The 18,996-nt window shown below is 59.5% G+C and overlaps 2 protein-coding genes across 4 annotated transcripts; one reads left to right on the top strand and one right to left on the bottom strand.

Annotated features, from left to right (window-relative positions):
- Positions 1–93: 93 nt before the first annotated feature.
- On the bottom strand, positions 94–14,136 carry SDF4 (stromal cell derived factor 4). 3 transcript variants are annotated; one of them, XM_045898954.3, is made up of 7 exons: positions 14,003–14,136; positions 10,219–10,571; positions 6,371–6,507; positions 5,945–6,058; positions 2,355–2,513; positions 1,826–2,001; positions 94–768 (listed from the first exon to the last, which is right to left on the bottom strand). In XM_045898954.3, the coding sequence occupies exons 2-7, from the start codon at positions 10,521–10,523 to the stop codon at positions 592–594; spliced, it is 1,068 nt and encodes a 355-aa protein (XP_045754910.1). In that variant the 5' UTR covers positions 10,524–10,571; positions 14,003–14,136; the 3' UTR covers positions 94–591. The 3 variants fall into 3 exon arrangements, with proteins under 3 accessions (XP_045754910.1, XP_045754911.1, XP_064446240.1); XM_045898955.3 differs by lacking the exon at positions 14,003–14,136 and adding an exon at positions 13,288–13,399; XM_064590170.1 differs by lacking the exon at positions 2,355–2,513.
- Positions 14,137–14,166: 30 nt separating this feature from the next.
- B3GALT6 (beta-1,3-galactosyltransferase 6) lies at positions 14,167–18,134 on the top strand. Its single transcript, XM_045898956.3, has one exon. The coding sequence runs from the start codon at positions 14,355–14,357 to the stop codon at positions 15,342–15,344; it is 990 nt and encodes a 329-aa protein (XP_045754912.1). The 5' UTR covers positions 14,167–14,354; the 3' UTR covers positions 15,345–18,134.
- The last annotated feature ends 862 nt before the right edge of the window (positions 18,135–18,996 follow it).

Raw genomic sequence — 18,996 nt, 5'->3', positions numbered from 1 at the left:
TTCCACACCTGCCCTGGCAAGAGCCTGACCAAACCCTCTGTTCTCACCAAATCGCCCACCTCAAAAGCACTGAGTGGAAGCCAGCTAGCCACAAACGTTCCAAAATCATTTTATGGGCTTTTTTTCAACAAAGAAATGAAGCTAGGAGAAAAAGGCAACTCTATTTTAAAGTACATTAATGAGATTCTCATCACAAGTGTGTGTGTTTTCGGAGACTGAACGTTGTGGCAGGCACCCCCCAGCGGCCGGCTACAGGCTCCCAGCAGAGCACATTCTAATAGTTGGTTCACTTCTCGGTTTTCAAGGAAACGGCAGGAGCTGCGTTACTTCCCACAGGTGTGGTGAGCCCACAGGGCCCTGATGTGGTCAGTGCCTTCCGCAGAACAGCACCCGGTTCTCAGAAGTGAGATGCAGCAGTCACGTGGGACCCCACGCATGGGGGGCAGCCAGCCCGCAACTGCACCTCGGGACTCGGGCCCGCTCAAGCACATCTGTGACAAGCCTGGACCCACGGCTGTCGGGGCCGCGGGAGGGAGGGAGGCCTCCCGGAGGGGCCAGCTGGCCAAGGCGCATGGGGCAGGAGGCGCGGGCTCAGAACTCCTCGTGCACGTTGCGGGCGTAGTCCATCAGTTTGCTGCCTGTGAAGAACTCGCTGTACTTGAGGACCTCCTCGGGCTCCAGGTGGTGGTTCTGGTTCTCGTCGGCGATGGCGATCATCTGCTTGGCCTCATTAAGGGCGTTGTACTCGTTCATGGGGTCCATGTAGTCCTACAAGGGTTCCGGCCACTGGGTCAGCATGGATCCCTGGCTGCCACGGCCCTCCCCAGCGCACCCACCCCCCAGCAGCGCTGGGGCCCGTCGACCCCGGGTGTCATCCCCACTACAGCACCACGTCCGCACCTGGTGACTTGGCTGTGAGACATGGCCCCCCAGGGCAGACGCCCCCACCCCCACGGATGCCCCGTCAGCAAGGTCGGCACCTCCTGCCTCAGGAAAGTGGCTGCAGGTCTCTGACCCTGTCACCAGCTACAGAAAGCAACGCCTCATTTAAAATACCCCATGGGCTGACAGAACAGAAGCAGCAAGAAGGGGATATGGGCATGTTCTGGAATGTTCTGGAACACAGACACCAGGCTAGATGGGGCTCAGGGCCAGACAGCCTTTGCCTGCGTGGGCGCCTGAGACTCGCCGCCTCCCGTCCTCCTCAGGGCACCCCTGATGGAAGGAAGGGCCGGCCAGAGGGCAAACAGCCTTGAGTGGCCCCCGGGGGCCTGCCTATGGGTCACGTGACGCCCGGACACAGGCCCGGACACAGACCCAAGGAGCCGCTGTTCAATCCTTGAACCAGATGTGCCCACCAGCTATCAACAGGGATCAGAGAATTCTGGTGTAAAGACAATGAGTCACCCAGCAATGGGGAAAAACAAGCCCACACAGCACCTACACAAGACCAGCAAAAACACTTCAGGGGAAGATGGTGGATTCCAACCTAGCCTACAGCCCCCGGCGCCCAAGCCAGCTGCCAGGAGGGGCCGAGGCATCCCAGGCACCCTGACCGGGGGGCAGGCACAGGCGCCTCACTGCGCGCTGCCGGCTCTTCTGCTCGCATCTTGTCTGAGCGCCCCAGGTGACCACGCCGTCAGGCGAATCCCCCTCCCCTGCACGCAGGGAGCCCACCTCCAGGTGCTGTGAAGGGCCGCACCACCAACCACAGCTGGACCAACCAACGCTGCCTTCCTTTCCACCACAGCCCCTTGCCTCAGGCACCCCGGGAAGCCTGGGGACCTGGGCCGACCTCAGATGCCCCCCGGGCACTTGCGCTCACCTCCAGCTCCGCCATGGTCACAATCCCGTCATGGTTGGCGTCAATCAGTTCCTCAAACTCTTTTTTTCGGTCTCTGACCCAACTGTCATCGATATCCTGGCCCTGCTGGTTCTCCACCGTGCCCACAGGCAGAGAGATGAACTCGGGCAGCGAGAGCCGCTTGTCACCGTCCTGGTCTGCCAGACAGGGAAGTGGACGCTCAGAACTCAAGTAGACATGGGACCACCCAGGCCCACCCAGAAGAAAATAAACCAAACAGGATTGCTGCCAAATTTTCAGTGTGTTCAATTTTAGCCTAAAGCAAAACAGGTGCATCTCACCTGACCTGCTCGAGAGCCTGACGGAGGCCAGATGGCCCAGTACAAGGCCTGACCCTCCCTCACCACTGTGCAGCCAGACAGCCTCCAAGACCCCCGGGCCGACCCCTGCCAGGAGGACTGCTGCAGGTGCACATGGGCCCTGCCCTCCAGCCCAGCCTCCAGCAGGGAGGCACCACCCCCTAGAGACTGGGTCACGGGCCAGGCCTCACCCAGGTCCCGGACAATCTCCTTGACCATGAACTTGAGCATGCCACGGCTGTGCTCAGGGTGCAAGAATGACAGGAACTCGTCCTCAGTCAGAAGCAGGTCTGAGGGGGGGTTGTCTGCCTGGTACCAGCGGTCCTTGAGGTTCTCCAGGACTTCCTGTGCTGAGAGAGGCATACCCGTGAGGACCCAGGATCCCTGCATGCATCTGAAAAGTTCTGAGATGTGCTGCCTGGATGGGAAGGCTGGCTCAGGACACTGTGGTGAGTGAGGCCAAGGACCCTGCCGCTCAAAGGAGAGCTCAGCCCTCAGGGAGGCAGACGGTGCAGAGCCCCCCAGACAGACACAGACCCTCCCAAGACACAGGCACAGACTGCTCTCAGACGCAGACACAGACCTCACAAGATGCAAATACCCGTGGACACAGACCCCCCCAAATACAGGGGCCAAACCCCCTCCAGATTACAAACCCAGACCCCCCAAGACACAGATTTTCCCCCCTTGGACAACCCCCCCCCCCACAGACACCCGCCTCCTGCCCTCATACAGCCCCCACCCTCAGCTCACTGCTGCTCTTTGCTCCTCGGGAGAAATGGAAAGCAGGGTGTAGGCGGACTCACCCTCACCGTGCACCTACAGGAACAAAGCACGACCTTGTTCCTTTCCATCTCTTTCACGTGCACCGTATGCAGAGGGCAGGGCTCTGGAGGAAAACCCAGCTTCCAGATATGACTCAAGCGTCCCCCACAGACTCTCGCCGCAGCCCCCACTCTCCCTCCGTGAGAAGGCCCGGCATGGGGAGCGTGGCCCGGAGATTGCCCCCACAGCTTCACAGGCTCAGTGACCATTCACGGAGAGGAAGAGCTGAGGCACGGAGATCTGTCCACACCCTCACTACAGTCACTGGGAACGGGGATGCTCAGGCCTCGGCACATCGCAACGGGGACACAGCTGCATCCCACACAGTCCCCATCACCTCGAGTCTCAGTGCCTTCTGATGAACAGAAGATCCCGTGGTGACCTACTTTTAATGGCAAATCCACTTAGAGGAAGGTGGGAGTGAGAGGTTGCTCCTGCCTGCCACGTATGGGGACAGGCGCAGACTCGCTACATCCGCCTGCGGCCTGTCAACAGCGCCTGATGGAATCAAGTTTGTGGGGCTGCAACTACTCAAGGACCTCGACCCGAGGTCACTGGAGATTTAAGGTGGGCACCGAAGCCAACAGCAGCTGTCCGCACACAGACACATAAGCAGGGACGCTGGTGGCACCAGAAGCTGGAGGGAGGCCTGCCACCGACCCCTGCAAGCCCCTGTCTGCGGTGCCTGGGGCTCGCAGCCCCACAAGCCCCGAGGAGGCAGACTGCCACGTGGGGACTCTTAGCTCTCAGCCCCCACCTGTGCTCCCCTGGCCTCCCAGACCCTTGACACTGCTCTTCACTTCCGATGCCCCAGACCTGCTCACCCCACCCAAACTAAAGAAGGGAATGAGGGGCCTTGAACTCGAGCTGAGATGAAAGAGTCGACAGGCAGGCTGAGGTGACACAGTTCACGTCCCCGAAGGACAGGTCCTGATCCCAGGCACACCCGAAGGAAAGGTGCTAAAGACAGACTAGCTCCCGAGAGCAGGCAGGGAAAGAGGGCCAGCAGCCCGCAGCCCTGCAGCCACCCCAGACGCTGGTACCAAATCACCAATGCTGGCAGGAGGACCGAGGCCCCCCAGGACCCCCAGATGCCTCTAAATACCACCTTCAGGGGACAGCTGGAACCACAGGACAAACCATGGAAACGCAAAACAAACATATGAAAAAGGCAAACAACCATTTCAGGAAAAAAAAAATCACGTCCAAGGACAGAAGTGAGTGGCGCCTGGGTGGCTCAGTCGGCTAAGCCTCTGCCTTCGGCTCAGGGCTTGATCCCGGGGTCCTAGGATCGAGCTCCGCATCGGGCTCCCTGCTCAGCAGAGAGTCTGCTTCTCCCTCTCCCTCTGCCTGCCGCTCTGCCTACTTGTGCTCTCTCTCTCTCTCTGTCAAATAAATAAATAAAATCTTAAAAAAAAAAAAAAGGAAAGACAAGTGAAATCCTGGATGGTTCCCAGGGAACTGGGGAAGGCCGGCTGGCACCCGAGGGCATCCAGAAGCCTCCGTGCTGCTCAGGAAAGGGGTCTGGCGCTGCAAAGTCACACGTGCGCCACAGACCGACTGAGCCGGAGAAACAAAGGTGTGGGACATGGACGAGCTGCCCGTGACGGGCGGCCCCCACGGAGACAGCTGGAAGTCTGGGGACTCAGACCCTACAAGATGCTGCAAGAAAATGGAACTACAGACCAGTGTGTCTCATGCAAACGTGCCCCACAAAAGATCAGCAAATTAAATCCAAAAACACGTAAGAAGAATCCCAGACCACAACCAAGTGGGACTCATCCCAGGTGAGCAGGCTGGTTCGACATCTGAAAATCAGTTAACGTGAGCATCACATCAGGCCAAAGAAAAATCACACGATCATATCAACAGACACAGAAAAAGCATGACATAAAATCCAACAGCCATTCATGATCCAAACTCTGAGCAAACTAGGAATAGAGGAAAATTTCCTCCGCTGGACAAAGAACATCTACAAAAAACCTACAGCTCATATCAAGTTAATGGTGAGAAACCGGACGCTTTTCCTCTAAGATCAGAAGAAGAAAAAAGTGCCCCCCCTCCCCACTGCTTTCCAACACCGTACTGGAAGTCCCAGCCAACGCAGTAAGATAAGGAAAGGAAATCAGAGGCACACAGATTGGGAAGGAGGAAACAAACTGTCCGTGTTCACAGATATCACAGTCACCTGCGTAGAAAGTCTGAATCGTATCAAGACCGCAGGCCAGAAAGTTAGCACAGAAAGGCCAATCACTTCCCTGCATGCCAGCAAGGGAGGTGGGGAATCAGGATCAAGGACGAGCAAGAAAATACAAACAGAAAGAAGAAAGAAGGTATGACTGCAACCGACAGAGGACAGGAGCGCTGGCACGGACAGGAGCGCCCACAGCCCACCCTGCCGGCAGCCATCACGAAGCGGAGGAGAGGGTGCCGGCCCACTCACCACACAGACACATGACAAACAGGGGCTGTGTCATGGGCGCAAAGATGCCGCAGAGAAACTCCCGCACACCCGCGACCACCACAGGAGAAGACACAATGGGACAAGGGTGGGGATGGTGACCCACCACATGGAGGAAGGACAGGACATGACAGGCGGCACACCAAACCTGATGCCCGGCTTGGCAGGGGCCCCCAGGCGAGATCAGTGAAGGGTGTGAGTATCCTCCAGCCGCACTCGAGAAGCCAGCCAACACCCCAGTGCACCCGCACCCGGAGTTTCCCTCGCCCATGAGGCTTTAAAGGCTAAGGGGAGGGCGGAGCTCTGCCCTGCTGGTGGCCAGCCCTGCCCCACCTCCACGCCACCTGCCTCACCGTACTCCCCTCCCCAGGACCTTGTCCTGGCCCCCAGACCGGCCTGCCCCCCAGCTCGAGCCCACAGGAGGCCACCTGCTGCCCCAAGGCCCGCCCTGGCTACAGGCCCCCTCGCGGCGCACCACAGGGCCCAGGCGCTCACTCTCCTCGTCGACTTTCAGCTCCTCGCCATTCTTTATCTTCTCCACAACTTCTTGCTCGTTGTGGCCTTTGCTCACCAAAAACTTCACCTTATATTCGTCCCACGACACACGGCCTGGAAGAGATAACCGACCTGCTAGGCTGTTCCACGACGGATGGTTTTAGGAATAGAGATGTCATGTTTTCATACATCTGTCAATAACCCCGCACTACAGGCAAATGCAGAAGCAGAAGCACCAGAGTAGCTGCAGCCCAGCCCGCAGCCCGGCCCCCCTCCCAGCCCTGGGGCCCAGCCCCGCGGCCCAGCCCCCAGCCCAGCCAGTAGCAAAGCCCCCAAGCCCAGGCCCTCACTTCCTCTGCCCTCTGTGCACACCGCCCTCCTCCTGGCAGCCTCAGGCCCACGGGGTGAGGGTGAGACCGGCCATACCGTCGCCGTCGGGGTCCACTGCACGAAAGTGCACCTTGCTCTCCTCGATGGCCTCCCGGAAATGCTCTGCTGTCTTCTCCATGATCCAGTGCTGCATCTCCTTGGCGCTGATCCTCCGGTCAGTGTTCACGTCCACCCTGCGGGCAGATAAGCGACGTCAGACGAGGCCTCTAGAACGCGGGACAGGACAGACGGACTGACAGACCAAAGCATGGCCAGAGGGGCTCCACCGCCATGAACAGGGACACACTCTACCCAACGGTGACGCTGGGGTGGCTGGGAAGGCTGACGGTTTGCTCTGCAGGGCAGCTCAGCACCACTTCCCCCACAGTCTGGGGGCCGCTGGGGGAGGACGGACAGGCAGCCTCGTCACCCCAAATCCACACACCCAGACGCTTGGGACAGAACTGTGAAGCCAGAGCAGAGTCATGTTTCGTACGTGGGTACAGACGGCTAGATGGAGAAGCAAACGGAGATGCAAGTGTGCACATGCGAGTGAGCAGTGCTCTGTGGATGCGATGGCTCATACACACACGTGTGCAGACTAGTACGTGTGTGCCTGAGTCAACACACCTACGTACACCCATGTTCCTGCACACTCACACGTCATCTAGCCCCGCCCACCGGGGGACCTCAGGCCCGGACACCAGTGCCCAGATCCCAGCTTCTAAACACCATCCTCCAATGAAAGAAACCAGGGCTCCTTGGACAAATGGCTGATTTCAGGGCTGAGGCAGGCACACAAGATGAGCCTGGAGCATCTGGAAGCACCAACAAGAAAGGAAGTGCCCCCAAAACACACAAATGAAAGAGCAAAACCACGCAGGGCTGGATCGCACCCAAAGTACACGACAAACATCCAGGAGCCCCAGCTGACGGAAGGAAATGACCGATAAATCCACACATGGGGGACAGAGAAAGCCTCCTTACGGAATTCCAAATGATACGGTGGATCTCCCCTGCCACCCCCACACACGGGAGGCCCGGCTCATTCCCACCCCCTGCAGGGCGACTGCCTCGCTGAGTGGCCACCAGAGAAGACAGGAGGGAGAGAGGAGACACCTGGCACGCACCACCTGGACCAGGTGGCCAGGCCAACGGGCCCCGTGCTGTCCTACAGACGCCAGCACCCCCGACAGCATGTGATGAGAGGGCCACCTCACCACCGCTGGGGTGTTCTCTCCCAAACCCACGACACCACTCTAAGCACCAGAAAACACAGCAGACAAACCCAAAATGAGGGACATTCGACACAACACCTCTGCAGTCCTCCTCTAAACTGTCAGGGTCATGAAAAAGTAAGAGGGTCTGAGACACCAGCCCATCCTCGAGGGAACAAAGGAGCTGTCACACTCAATGCGGTGTGGGACCTGGACAGGGATGTTGGGAAACCGAGTGAAATCTCACATCTGCGGTGTAGACAATAGGAACATAGCACTGCTGTTTCTCAGTCTCCACAAATGCACCGTGGTGACCTAAACGTCGGTATTAGGGAAAACCGGCCATCTCTGCCACTCTTCTGTAAACCCGAAACTACTCCAAAATAAAAAGCTTATTTAACAAATGTGGTGGTGGGGCACCTGGGTGGTTCAGTCAGTTAAGCACCCAACTCAATTTCAGCTCCAGTCATGATTTCGGGGTCGTGGGATTGAGTCCCGCGTCGGGCTCTGCACTCAGCCGGCAGATTCTCTCCCTCTCCCTCTCCGTCTCCCCCTGCACACAGGCAGGCACGGGTGCGTGCGTGCTCTTTTTCTCTCTCTTTCTAGTAAATGAATAAATCTTAAAAAAAAAAAGAAATGTTGTTGCAACATTACTTTAATCAAAACCAGGTCCTGCGACCACGTGTGACTCGGGCAGGGAGCCAGGGAGGCGGCAGCTGCGCTGCGACGTCTTAAACCAGGAGTGGCTGTAGGCAGAAGTCGGCGTGGAAACCGCTGCGGCGAGGGGCGGCGAGCGGGGTTAGCTGCTCCCCGTGACCCCGCAAAACAGAGCAGGCCTAACAAAAGCGCCTCCCGTGGACAGACACGGCCACACCTGAGAGACTGAAGAGCAAGCAGCCTGGGAGCCAGCCCCGTGCGCCCGCTGGCCCCACTGTCTGCACTCCAGCCAACATGCTCCTAGCACCACAGCCCCGCTGAGCCAGCCCGCCCCTCTCCACCCTGCATGTAGGCCGGCAGGCGCCCAGGAAGAGCAGGCCCAGGTGTGGTCCGGAATTCAACCCTCCCCCCGCCCACGCACAGACATCTGCACACCCGGCCCTCAGAGCCCTGCCAGGTGGGAGATCCAGGGGGCTCGACCTAGAAGGGGCTCTGAGCCACGCCCCCAGCCCCCATGGTCCCAGTCTCACTGCTGAATTTCTGGCTCCATGCTCTGTCATGACACCCGGCTTTGTTCCAACCGGGTGAAGACCTAACCTTCAACAATGAAGATGTAAGCACAGCAGGAAGGTGTCCCGCCTCCCCAGTGCTCCCCCTGCTCCAGTGGGATGCACCTGCTCCTGGCACTGAGCCTCCGGGCCACAGCCCACCCTCTCTGGATTCTGCCCCTCTCCTATCACCTGTCCTAGGGGCCCTGCCTGGTCCCTCCCCTTCAACAGTGCCGGCCCCTCTGGGGACCCCTTCCTCCCAGAGCTCTGGGCCCGTCCGCTGGAACCCCCGTCCCCTGGCAACACACAAAAGTGCCAAGGAAGGCACAGAAGCAGCCCCAGGAAGAACCTGCTGTTGGCTCCAAAGCCGAGTTTGAATCTGTTTGACGGGAAGATCTTCTAACAGATAAGATATTCACAGGTTCAAGGTTCCACAGGGACCTTGGGGCCCCGGGTGAAGCCACCCTCTCTCCCGAGGATGCCCAGGGTAGTCTGGGTAGATCCTCTTGCCTGTGGGCACACACCTCGCCCCTGGCCCAGTGAGTGGTGCGGACCAGCCTCTGCAGGCTGCCAGGAAGGTGGCTCTCAGCGTGGGGATGGATACTCCCAGCAGAGTCCCGGGGAGAGCCAGTGCCCTGTACGTCAGCGGGCCCAGTCATGAGCAGATTATCAAGGCCAGTGTCCGTGCGCACAGCCCTGTGCTAGCACCCACCTGTCTCCTCAGCCGGTCTCGGCCGGCCCACCATCTGCAGACCTTCCTGCCCCCACCTCCTGCCTCCAGCTGGTGGCCCATCTGCTACTCCGCCCGGCCCCCCAGCACCCAGTGCACATAGCACCTCAAAAAGGCAGGCCTCTGGGATCGCCCTGTCTCGCCCACACCCACCCAGGGCAGCCCCGCTGCCCTCCATCTGTTCTCCACCCTCACCCCTGACCCTATGAGTAGACAGCACACAGCACACTTTATTCTCACCACGCCCAAGAAGCGGGGCTCTCGATACCCCCTTTCACAGATGAGGGCGAGGCTGGCGGGCTCAGGGAACAGAGCCCAGGCCCAGCTGCCAAGGGCCTCCTCCTGAGCTCATGCCCTGGCCATGAAGCCCCTCACCTCCCCAGAGGCTCCAAAGCCCCCAGGCCATGGGACCCGCGTGGGTGCTCACAGCCAGCACCACGACCTGTGCCTGAGTCCAAACCTGTGCGACACCTGGGTGCATTCAGGGCGGCTCCACAGGAAAGTCAGCCCCATGAACGAGCTCCTCTCAGTCCACTCCCTGGGACCGAGAGCCGTGAATCCTGGGTCCTGGCACATGGCTGGGCCACCATGTCACCAATACCCTGGGAGCCTGGACCCCACCAGGCCCATGCTGGGCAGAGAAGCTCCTAAGGCATGGGCCCCCTGAGACCTGTGGACCCTGCCCCGCCCCAGCACATGGCCTGTGTGAGGAAACTAGTTAGATTCTGGCAGCGCCCAGGCCTGGGCACCCACTTGGAAAAGATGACCATCAGCTTCCTCCTGCTTCTCCGTGGCTCTGCGTCCTCCTCAAACCCGTCTATGTCCTTCCCCAGGAAGACCTCCTGGTGGAAGTCCTTGTTGAGGTGCCCATCCATCTCCAGCTTCACCCCATTCAGGTGGTCTGGGGGCAGGATCTCACGCTCATCCTTGTTGCCGGCTCTCTCCCGAGCAGATGAGTGGTTGGCAGGCCGGGCAGAAACATCCATCAGAAGGATGACCCCCAAGAGCCAGAGGCAGTGAGGAACCAAGCCGCGGTGGGGGGTCTGCCTGGACGCCATGGCCACCTGGGTCCGGACTGTGGGATGGTCTGCAAGTGTGGCCAGGAGCTGGGGAGAGAGGGGCGGGGCAGGTGAGGAAGTGAGGCCTGGGGTCACAGCCTTCCCACCACCCCAGGCACTGCAGAAGGGCAACAGCCCGTGGCTGCCAGACCCCAGCATGCAGTTAAAGGTCTATAAAGAGGACACAGCCATCGTTCAATGGAGGGTCAGCAAATACTTCACTAAAGAGGCGTTTAGTTTACAACATGAAATGGAAGTTCTTGGTTTACAGGATACATACTAAACATACTACTTTTTCCTTTTCCAAAGATACCCACCTCAAAGGCTGCCCAACACCACTAAACCTACCCCTTTTCAATGCCCACAGTGGGCCTTCCCAGAACAGTCTCTCTCCATCCCTCCTGGCATCGAGACAGACCCCAGAGTCATGGTAACTCACTCTCCAAATCCCAGCTCAGCATTTGTGAGCTCTGTGACCCTGGCTAAGTCACCTGGCCTCCCCAGCTTCAGTGTCCCCCCTGAAACAGGAAGCTCCCTCCCCCACCCCAACGCTTTGTGAGGATGGGCCTGGTGCCAGCAGATGCCCAAACCCACCCAGCAGGGCACCAGCCCCTTCCTACCTTCCCACCTCGACGACGGCTGCAGGCGTGCACACACACATTCTGCAAGGACACACATGCACACAGGCACATACACCACACTCGAATGCACACGTACACACACATGTACGTATACAAATACACACATGTGCGTGGATATACACACCTGCGTGTGTATGCGCGTGCGCACACGCACACACACACACACACACCCTTGCTCGAGTTCACACAGGAGTACCAGGAAGTCTGTCATCCTTGGTATGCCTGGGCCCCGCATGAGGAAATGCCACAGTAAGGATCCCAGGGCCACAAGCACTCATGCCCAGCACTCAGCCATCCCAGCCTTCTCCCACATCTGGCTCCTTCCACCCAGGCCTACCTGCTTTCCCTCACACCTTCCAGGTTCCTCCAGATTCCCTTCTGAAATGGCCTGGAATTCCCTTCTGGCTGGTGCCAGAACAGGGCCCAGCTGCCTGCCCAGCTCCCTGCTCAGCTTCTTCTTTTTTTTTTAAGATTTTATTTATTTACTTGAGACAGAGAGAATGAGAGACAGAGAGCACGAGAGGGGGGAGCGGGAGAGGGAGGAGCAGACTCCCCGCCGAGCAGGGAGCCCGATGCGGGACTCGATCCCGGGACTCCAGGATCATGACCTGAGCCGAAGGCAGTCGCTCAACCGACTGAGCCACCCAGGCGCCCTCTCTGCTCAGCTTCTCACGGACCTTCATGCTCCACACTCCCCAAAAGGAACTCCAGCTCCTTCTTGCCCTTTACTTAACCTGTTCCTCTCACAGTCTGTCCACCTGGCACACACCTGGTGGTCCTCTCAGGTGCAGCTGAGGCCCTCCCCTCCTCTGGCAGTTGTTACAGGGAGGAGCAGCAGAGGGAAGCCCACCAGTACTCAGGGCCCAGGGGTGGTGGCCCTGGACACACTTGCCACAGGCCAGAGTGCCACCTGCAGCCAAGCTGGGGCATGGCAGGAAGCAGAGGGCCCTGCATCCGCAAAGCCGCACACCCACCGCAGCCTGAGGGCACACAGCGCCGGACAGGGGCTCCCGCTGACTGGTCTGGCGGCCTGGCGGCACTCACAGAGGCCACCGCTTATCTGATGCTTCCTTTTGTTTTTTTTGTTTTTGTTTTTTTGTTTTTTTTCAAAGATTTTATTTGACAGAGAGAGAGATAGCGAGAGAGGGAACACAAGCAGGGGGAGTGGGAGAGTGAGAAGTAGGCTTCCTGCAGAGTAGGGAGCCCGATGTGGGGCTCGATCCCAGGACCCCGGGATCATGACCTGAGCTGAAGGCAGACGCTTAACGACTGAGCCACCCAGGTGCCCCTCTGATGCTTCCTTTTGAACCTACCTGCTCCTGAATGGCATTATTCACCTGCCAGGTGACACCTTTATGCATTAGTCTTCTGAACCTGCGCACTCTCTGGGCCCCTCGACAAGACCCTGCTCTCTGAACTCATGTGTCCCATTCCTCTGAGGGAGTAATCCCCCTTTCCAGGTCTGCGGAGCCTGCAATCTCCCCACAAGCACCCGAGCCGTGGCACTCTCGGTGCTGGGACTGCCCTGAATCAGATCTACTGCAACGCCACACCCTTCTCTTCACCGTCCCAGCAGCTGTCACACCGTCCACGCAACCGAACATGTACAGGAGTCTCTGCCACACCGCGATATGCACGTTCCTGAAAACGACAGTGCTCTGCAAAAGTGCACAATAAAAAATACAGGGCCCATGGGAACAACACAAGGGACGTATCTCAAGACCAACACAACTCGATAAAACAGGCCAGGAGGAAACCAGTAAGTGGTGCCTGGCGAGGCACCCGCAGCCCCAGCAAGCAGCTCGGGGGCTATTAAACCGAGGGGAGATGCCGTGCGCAGGTGCCAAGGAGATGCCAGCGGGGCTGCCACTAAGGGGGGCCCAGGAGGAAAGGCAGCCTGCCGTAAGGCAAGGCTTGCACAAGCCTGCGGTCACCAAGGTTTCCTTCCCTGCTGGCGTGTAATTCTACCCTGCGTCCCAGCTCTCCCGCTAGGGAAGTGTTGCGCAAACCAGGATGACCTCCGCTGACATTAGTATCGCCCTCGCTGACCGCGGCCATAAAAACACGTATCACACCCACACAGACTGTACTTTGCTCCTGAAGAAACAAAGTCAATTCCTTACTTATCTTCAGGGGTGGCACGCTCCGTTCTGCGCAAAAGTAACCCCAAATAGCCGCACACACACCAGGAGCTCAAGGGAGACTGACACCAGTTACTCATCTCAGCGAGCGCAGAAGCCGCCGCGTGGCTCAACACGCCAATCAACCGCTCAGTTCCTCGGCCTCGGCCGGCCCCTCACCGCCCGCCCCGCCCGCGCGCCGCCACCCCTGGGCTGTCAAAGGGCAGCGCTCGGCCGGCCGGCCAGGGAATCCCCATCCTCTGCGACGTCAGTGCAGGGCGGCCCCACCACCCCGGGGCCCAGCTTAAGCGCCGGCGGCACTTCTTGGCCTCCCCGGGCATCCGTGCCGGCGAGCCTAATCTCTCGCCGCCAGAAGAGCAAGCGCTTCATCTAGAAGCGCTGCCACCGCTCCTGGGAGCCGCGTTCAGAGCGCCGGTAACGGCGGCCACCGGCCGAACCGGACACCAGAGGCTTTACACGCACGGCTTCAAATCTTCACCCAGTCCTGCCAATTCGGGCGCCTCTGACCGACGAGCGAGCGAGGTCATCTCGCCGGTAAATAGCGGGGCCCACCCGACTCCCCTGCCGCCCACACTCCCTCAGCCTCAGTTTCCCGGCGGCAGCCGTCGCTGAGGGCAGAGCGGACATGAGCCCCAGGCCCAGCGGCCCGAGGGAGCGTCGGCCTCGCGGCGCCCCCCGCCCCGGGGCCCCCACGCACCGGCTTCCCTCCCCTCGCCCAGGATCCGCTGCGGGGGCCCGAGCGCCCGTGACGCCTCCGACGGGCCTCGCCTAGGCCGCGGCCATCTTTCTTCCGGGAAGAGGCGGAGCTGGAACGGTGCGCGCGGGCGCGACGCCGGCGCGACGGCGCGGGCGCCGCCATATTTTGTCCGGGCGGAAGGGGACGCTCGGCCCCTCCAGGGCAACCAATGAGGAGGGCTCGCGTGCCCACGTGCCGTGCGGGCACGTGACGGGCACGTGACGGGCAGCGCCGGGCCCTCCGCCGCCGGTGGACGCGGCCTGCGCGCCGGCTTCGGGGCCTCGGGGGCGCTTCCCGCGCGCGCGCGCGCGCCATGAAGCTGCTGCGGCGCGCGTGGCGGCACCGGACGGCGCTGGGCCTGGGCGGCCTGGCGCTCTGCGGCGCTGGGCTGCTCTACCTGGCCCGCTGCGCCGCCGACGGCCCCCACCCGGCTCCCGGCCGCAGTCCCGCGCCCGCCGGGCCCGCGCGCGCCGCCGCCTTCCTGGCCGTGCTGGTGGCCAGCGCGCCGCGGGCGGCCGAGCGGCGCAGCGTGGTCCGCGGCACGTGGCTGGCGGCGGCGCGGCGCGGCCGCCCGGGCGACGTGTGGGCGCGCTTCGCGGTGGGCACGGGCGGCCTGGGCGCCGACGAGCGGCGCGCCCTGGAGCGCGAGCAGGCGCGGCACGGCGACCTGCTGCTGCTGCCCGCGCTGCGCGACGCGTACGAGAACCTCACGGCCAAGGTGCTGGCCATGCTGGCCTGGCTGGACGAGCACGTGGCCTTCGAGTTCGTGCTGAAGGCGGACGACGACTCGTTCGCGCGGCTGGACGCGCTGCTGGCCGAGCTGCGCGCGCGCGAGCCCGCGCGTCGCCGCCGCCTCTACTGGGGCTTCTTCTCGGGCCGCGGCCGCGTCAAGCCTGGGGGCCGCTGGCGCGAGGCCGCCTGGCAGCTCTGTGACTACTACCTCCCCTACGCACTGGGCGGCGGCTACGTGCTCTCGGCCGACCTGGTGCACTACCTGCGCCTCAGCCGGGAGTACCTGCGCGCGTGGCACAGCGAGGACGTGTCCCTGGGCGCCTGGCTGGCCCCGGTGGACGTCCAGCGCGAGCACGACCCGCGCTTCGACACCGAGTACAAGTCCCGCGGCTGCAGCAACCAGTACCTGGTGACGCACAAGCAGAGCCTGGAGGACATGCTGGAGAAGCAGCAGACGCTGACGCGCGAGGGCCGCCTGTGCAAGCGCGAGGTTCAGCTGCGCCTCTCCTACGTCTACGACTGGTCGGCGCCTCCGTCGCAGTGCTGCCAGAGGAAGGAGGGCATCCCCTGAGCTGCAAGCGCAGCCGACCCGCCACACGTCACGTGGCGCTGGAGGGAGGCCAGGACAGGTGCCTCAGGAGGGGGCCACCGCAGCGAGTCCCTCGGGGTCCTGTGGGGCCGCTGCTGAGGGGCCTCCCACTGGCCTTACACGGGCAAAGCTGGCCGGTTCGGCTGGTTACCCAGAATGAGTCCAGCCCTCGTGGGGGCCGGGTGCATTGGCGACCAGTGGGGTTTTCAGGCAGATGCCAAGCAGCAGTGGACAGCCGCTAGGTCCCAGCTCTGGTGGGCACCCAGGCCTGTGCACCCCCGTGGCCACCATGGGGCCTCACTCCAGACCCCGTCTTGTTCCGGGTCTGGGAGACCCGTGGGTCTTGCCAGGGCGGCACATAATGTCGGGGTAGCAGTGTTCTGTCCCTGGATCTCAGCCGGCATGGGCCTGGACTCGGAAGATGCCCAGCTTTGAGTGTGACGCAAACAGCAGTGGCTTGCAGCCCCGCCCCGCCTGCGCACCTGCTGTCTTCTCCCCAGGTGGAGGAGAGCAGCCAGAGGCTGGAGCCGACAGGCACTTGCGGCCCTGGCCCCAAAGAACGGATCTGGACTAGTTCGGGGGTGGGGGCTTCGTCTCGTCCTGCATCCTGTGTTGACCGTCCACCTAGGAAATCACCACACCAAGAGCTGTGGCTGCAGGGAAGTGACCCCTGGGCTCTTGCATGTTGCCGCTTGACTGTGGGTTGCACCCAGTGGCTTTTATCAAAATCACCGTGGATTTAGTGGGTTAGGTTACCTCTTATGTTCCATGTTGGTGTCATTTGTCACATGGCAGTCTAAGATTTAACTGTGTGTTTTGTTATTTAGCTCCAATGGTATTTTGGTCTGTGTTGCTTTAGAGTGAATCCATGGTAAATGTAATTCAGCGTTAGTCTGTGACTTATAAACATTGTAAATTTGTGTAGGTAAGTTAGGAGTGTGTGGGTCTCCGTATTTTTTAAATTATTTAAGGGAAGACTTTTCTATCAGAATTTGGGCTTTGTGGATTAATCTGTTTTTACAGCTTGAGTTACAGACTTGTTACCGCCTGTGTGTTTAAATGTGGAAGAATTCTAAAAGTGTCCATTTCTCTTTACAGTTTACACAAAAGTCAGTCCCATTGTCTCTTTCTGAAAAGACTTTCCTTTTAAGGCTTCCTCACGGCCATGCAGGGGCAAGTGTTTCTCACACACTCATCTGTTATGTTAGACTCTGGGCCCAAGTTCCAGGAATCTGAACCCTTGGAAGCATCGGTGAGGTTTCCCACATTCTGTCTTAAGAAAACAGGCTCTGCTGGTTGGCGTGACCTTTTGGAGACAGAAAGCATTCACGCGCACCCTCCTGGCTGATCACCTCTCATACCTAACACATCCTGAGAAGATCAGGGTTCTTTTCTCCCCATTAAATGTGAAAAGTGAGTGTTGTGGTCATCACAAAAGTCAAATAAAGAGGCTCCAGGACAGCCATGAGCCCTTCTGTCAGCCCAGTGGTGTGTGATGCTTCACGTTCTTATTCTGGAATCTGGGTTGGGTCGCCTGGCGATGCTGCTGGTGTCTATAGTCCACTTCGGGGCAATGCAGATGCAGGGAGCAAATCTCTTGACTTGCCTTTGCACTGCCTTTCCTTTGTGTTCTCAGGCCGTGGATTTTAGGAGCAGGTGTCCTGGTGCTCTTGGGCTGCCGTAACAACCCCGCAGACAAGCTGGCTTGAGCAGCAGACCTGTCTTCCTCGCGGTTCTGGAGGCTGGCAGTCAGGTCCGAGTGCTCGCAGGGCCGCGTGCTGGTGAGGACCCTCTTCCTGGTGCAGGTGGCCACTTTCTCGCTGCATCCTTAGCGCAAGAGAGAGCCAGAGCAAGCTCTCTGGTGTCCCTTTTTACAAGGACACTAATCCCACCAGAGGGCCCACCCTCGTGACCTCAGCTAACACCAGCTCCAAATACCATCACATTGGGGGTTAAAGCTTCAATCTAAGTTTTGGGGGACACAATCATCCTAGCAGCAGTCTGGGTTATTTGTGTTTAAAGGTAGAAGAGTACCCAGAATTTGGAGTCTTGGGCCAGAAGGAAGGGAGGATGGTCTTGTGGTTGCAATTCTCCTGCCTTTAGAAGGTAGAAGCTGGGCCAGAGAGGTCCCAAGATGTGACAAAGTTCTGATTATAAGGTGACTGTGGGCTTTCTGATCGGCCGCCTCGAGGCAGGCCTGACTGGCCCTGTGAACACATTTCCAAGACAAGGATTCATGAGAGGGTCCAGGTTTGGGGACACTGGGGTGAGCAGAATGGGACCCTGCCAACTGGGGTCAGGTTCCCAAGGGATACTGAGAACAGTGGGACCTGGTTCCTGCTGGCCATTTTCACCCGGATGTTTTGTCTGAACGTCGGGATCGTTGGAGTTGGCGTGTGCACGTCTCCGTTTTTCAGACGAGGAGACAGTGCTTGGACAGACAGCTTGCCGGGGCCACATGCCAGTGGCAGAGCCAGGATCCCACCCAAAGGCTGGACCTCCACATCCCTGCCCAGCATCTACAGTCCTGCTGTAGCTTCCGGGTTTCTCTGGAATGGACCCCATGGAAAGCATGGCACCAATGTCCAAGACCTCCTAGTAAAAAATCTAAAAATCGAGGGCATGTCTCTTTGGAGGAGTGGGGGAGGGTCCCTGAGCGTTAGCACTCACTTGAATCACATGGAAGTGCCCATATGCAGTCAGGTTTGACAAAAATGGAAAGTTCATATTGTTCAACGTAAATCATTAAATTTCAAAACAGAACAAACCAGACGCTGGGCTGACTGCGCATCATTACTGCGGTTGTGATGTCCGCATTCAGACCACACTTTGGGGCTAAAGGCCAGAGGCCCCTTCCTAGACTGACCCTCAGCCATCACCTTATCCGTGACCCCAGGGCCTGTGGATAGAGCCTGCCCTCCTCCAGTCCAGCTGGCAGGTTCTCCAGGTCGGGGTATCCCTCCCCAGACTGTACCTCCCACCCACTGAGGCATGCACTATGGGCTCCACACCATCTGGACACGTGTGCCCTATAGACCAGGGGCTGAGCTCAGGCTCTCCGTGAGCCCAGCACTGGCCCAGGGCCCAGGTGACAGTAGGCTCTTGGGAGATGGGGAATCAGACCACCAAACTGGTTTTTATGGGGGGGTTAGGATATAGGACCACTAACTCTTCTCCCAGCCAAACTAGTATCTCTCTTTAAGTGGCCCGTCAGAGCCCACCTCTGCAGGGCATCAGGACCAGATGGGCATGGGGCATCCGGCACCACCTCAAGGGATGCACCTCTCCTCGTGGAGGGCCCTGGTCCTGCCCCTCCCTCCCCTAAGGCCAATGTGGAGAGCCCTGGCAACAGCCCCTTCATGTTCCTGAGAAAGGAGGAAGAGACGGGGGGCATAAAGCCTGAGTGCCTTGGCCAAAGTCCCAGGGCTAGAAAATGGGAGAAACTTCAATACTGGCAGTAACAGGATGCATCTCCCAAGAATTACGTCAAGCAAGAAAAGTCCATCCCAAAAGGTTGCATACTGGGTACCTCCATTTCCATGACATTCTTGGACGATCATGGTTCTAGACATGGAGGGCAGATCAGTGCTGCCAGGGGTCAAGGAGGCGAGGTGGAAAGGGAGACGGCAGTTGG

This window comes from Mirounga angustirostris, unplaced genomic scaffold (genome assembly GCF_029215605.1).
Source record: "Mirounga angustirostris isolate CCGP_5_RB_7025 unplaced genomic scaffold, mMirAng1.0.hap1 SCAF_4, whole genome shotgun sequence".
NCBI lineage: Eukaryota > Metazoa > Chordata > Mammalia > Carnivora > Phocidae > Mirounga > Mirounga angustirostris.
The sequence above is the reverse complement of the archived record's forward strand: the minus strand, read 5'-3'. Positions and strand labels throughout refer to the sequence as shown.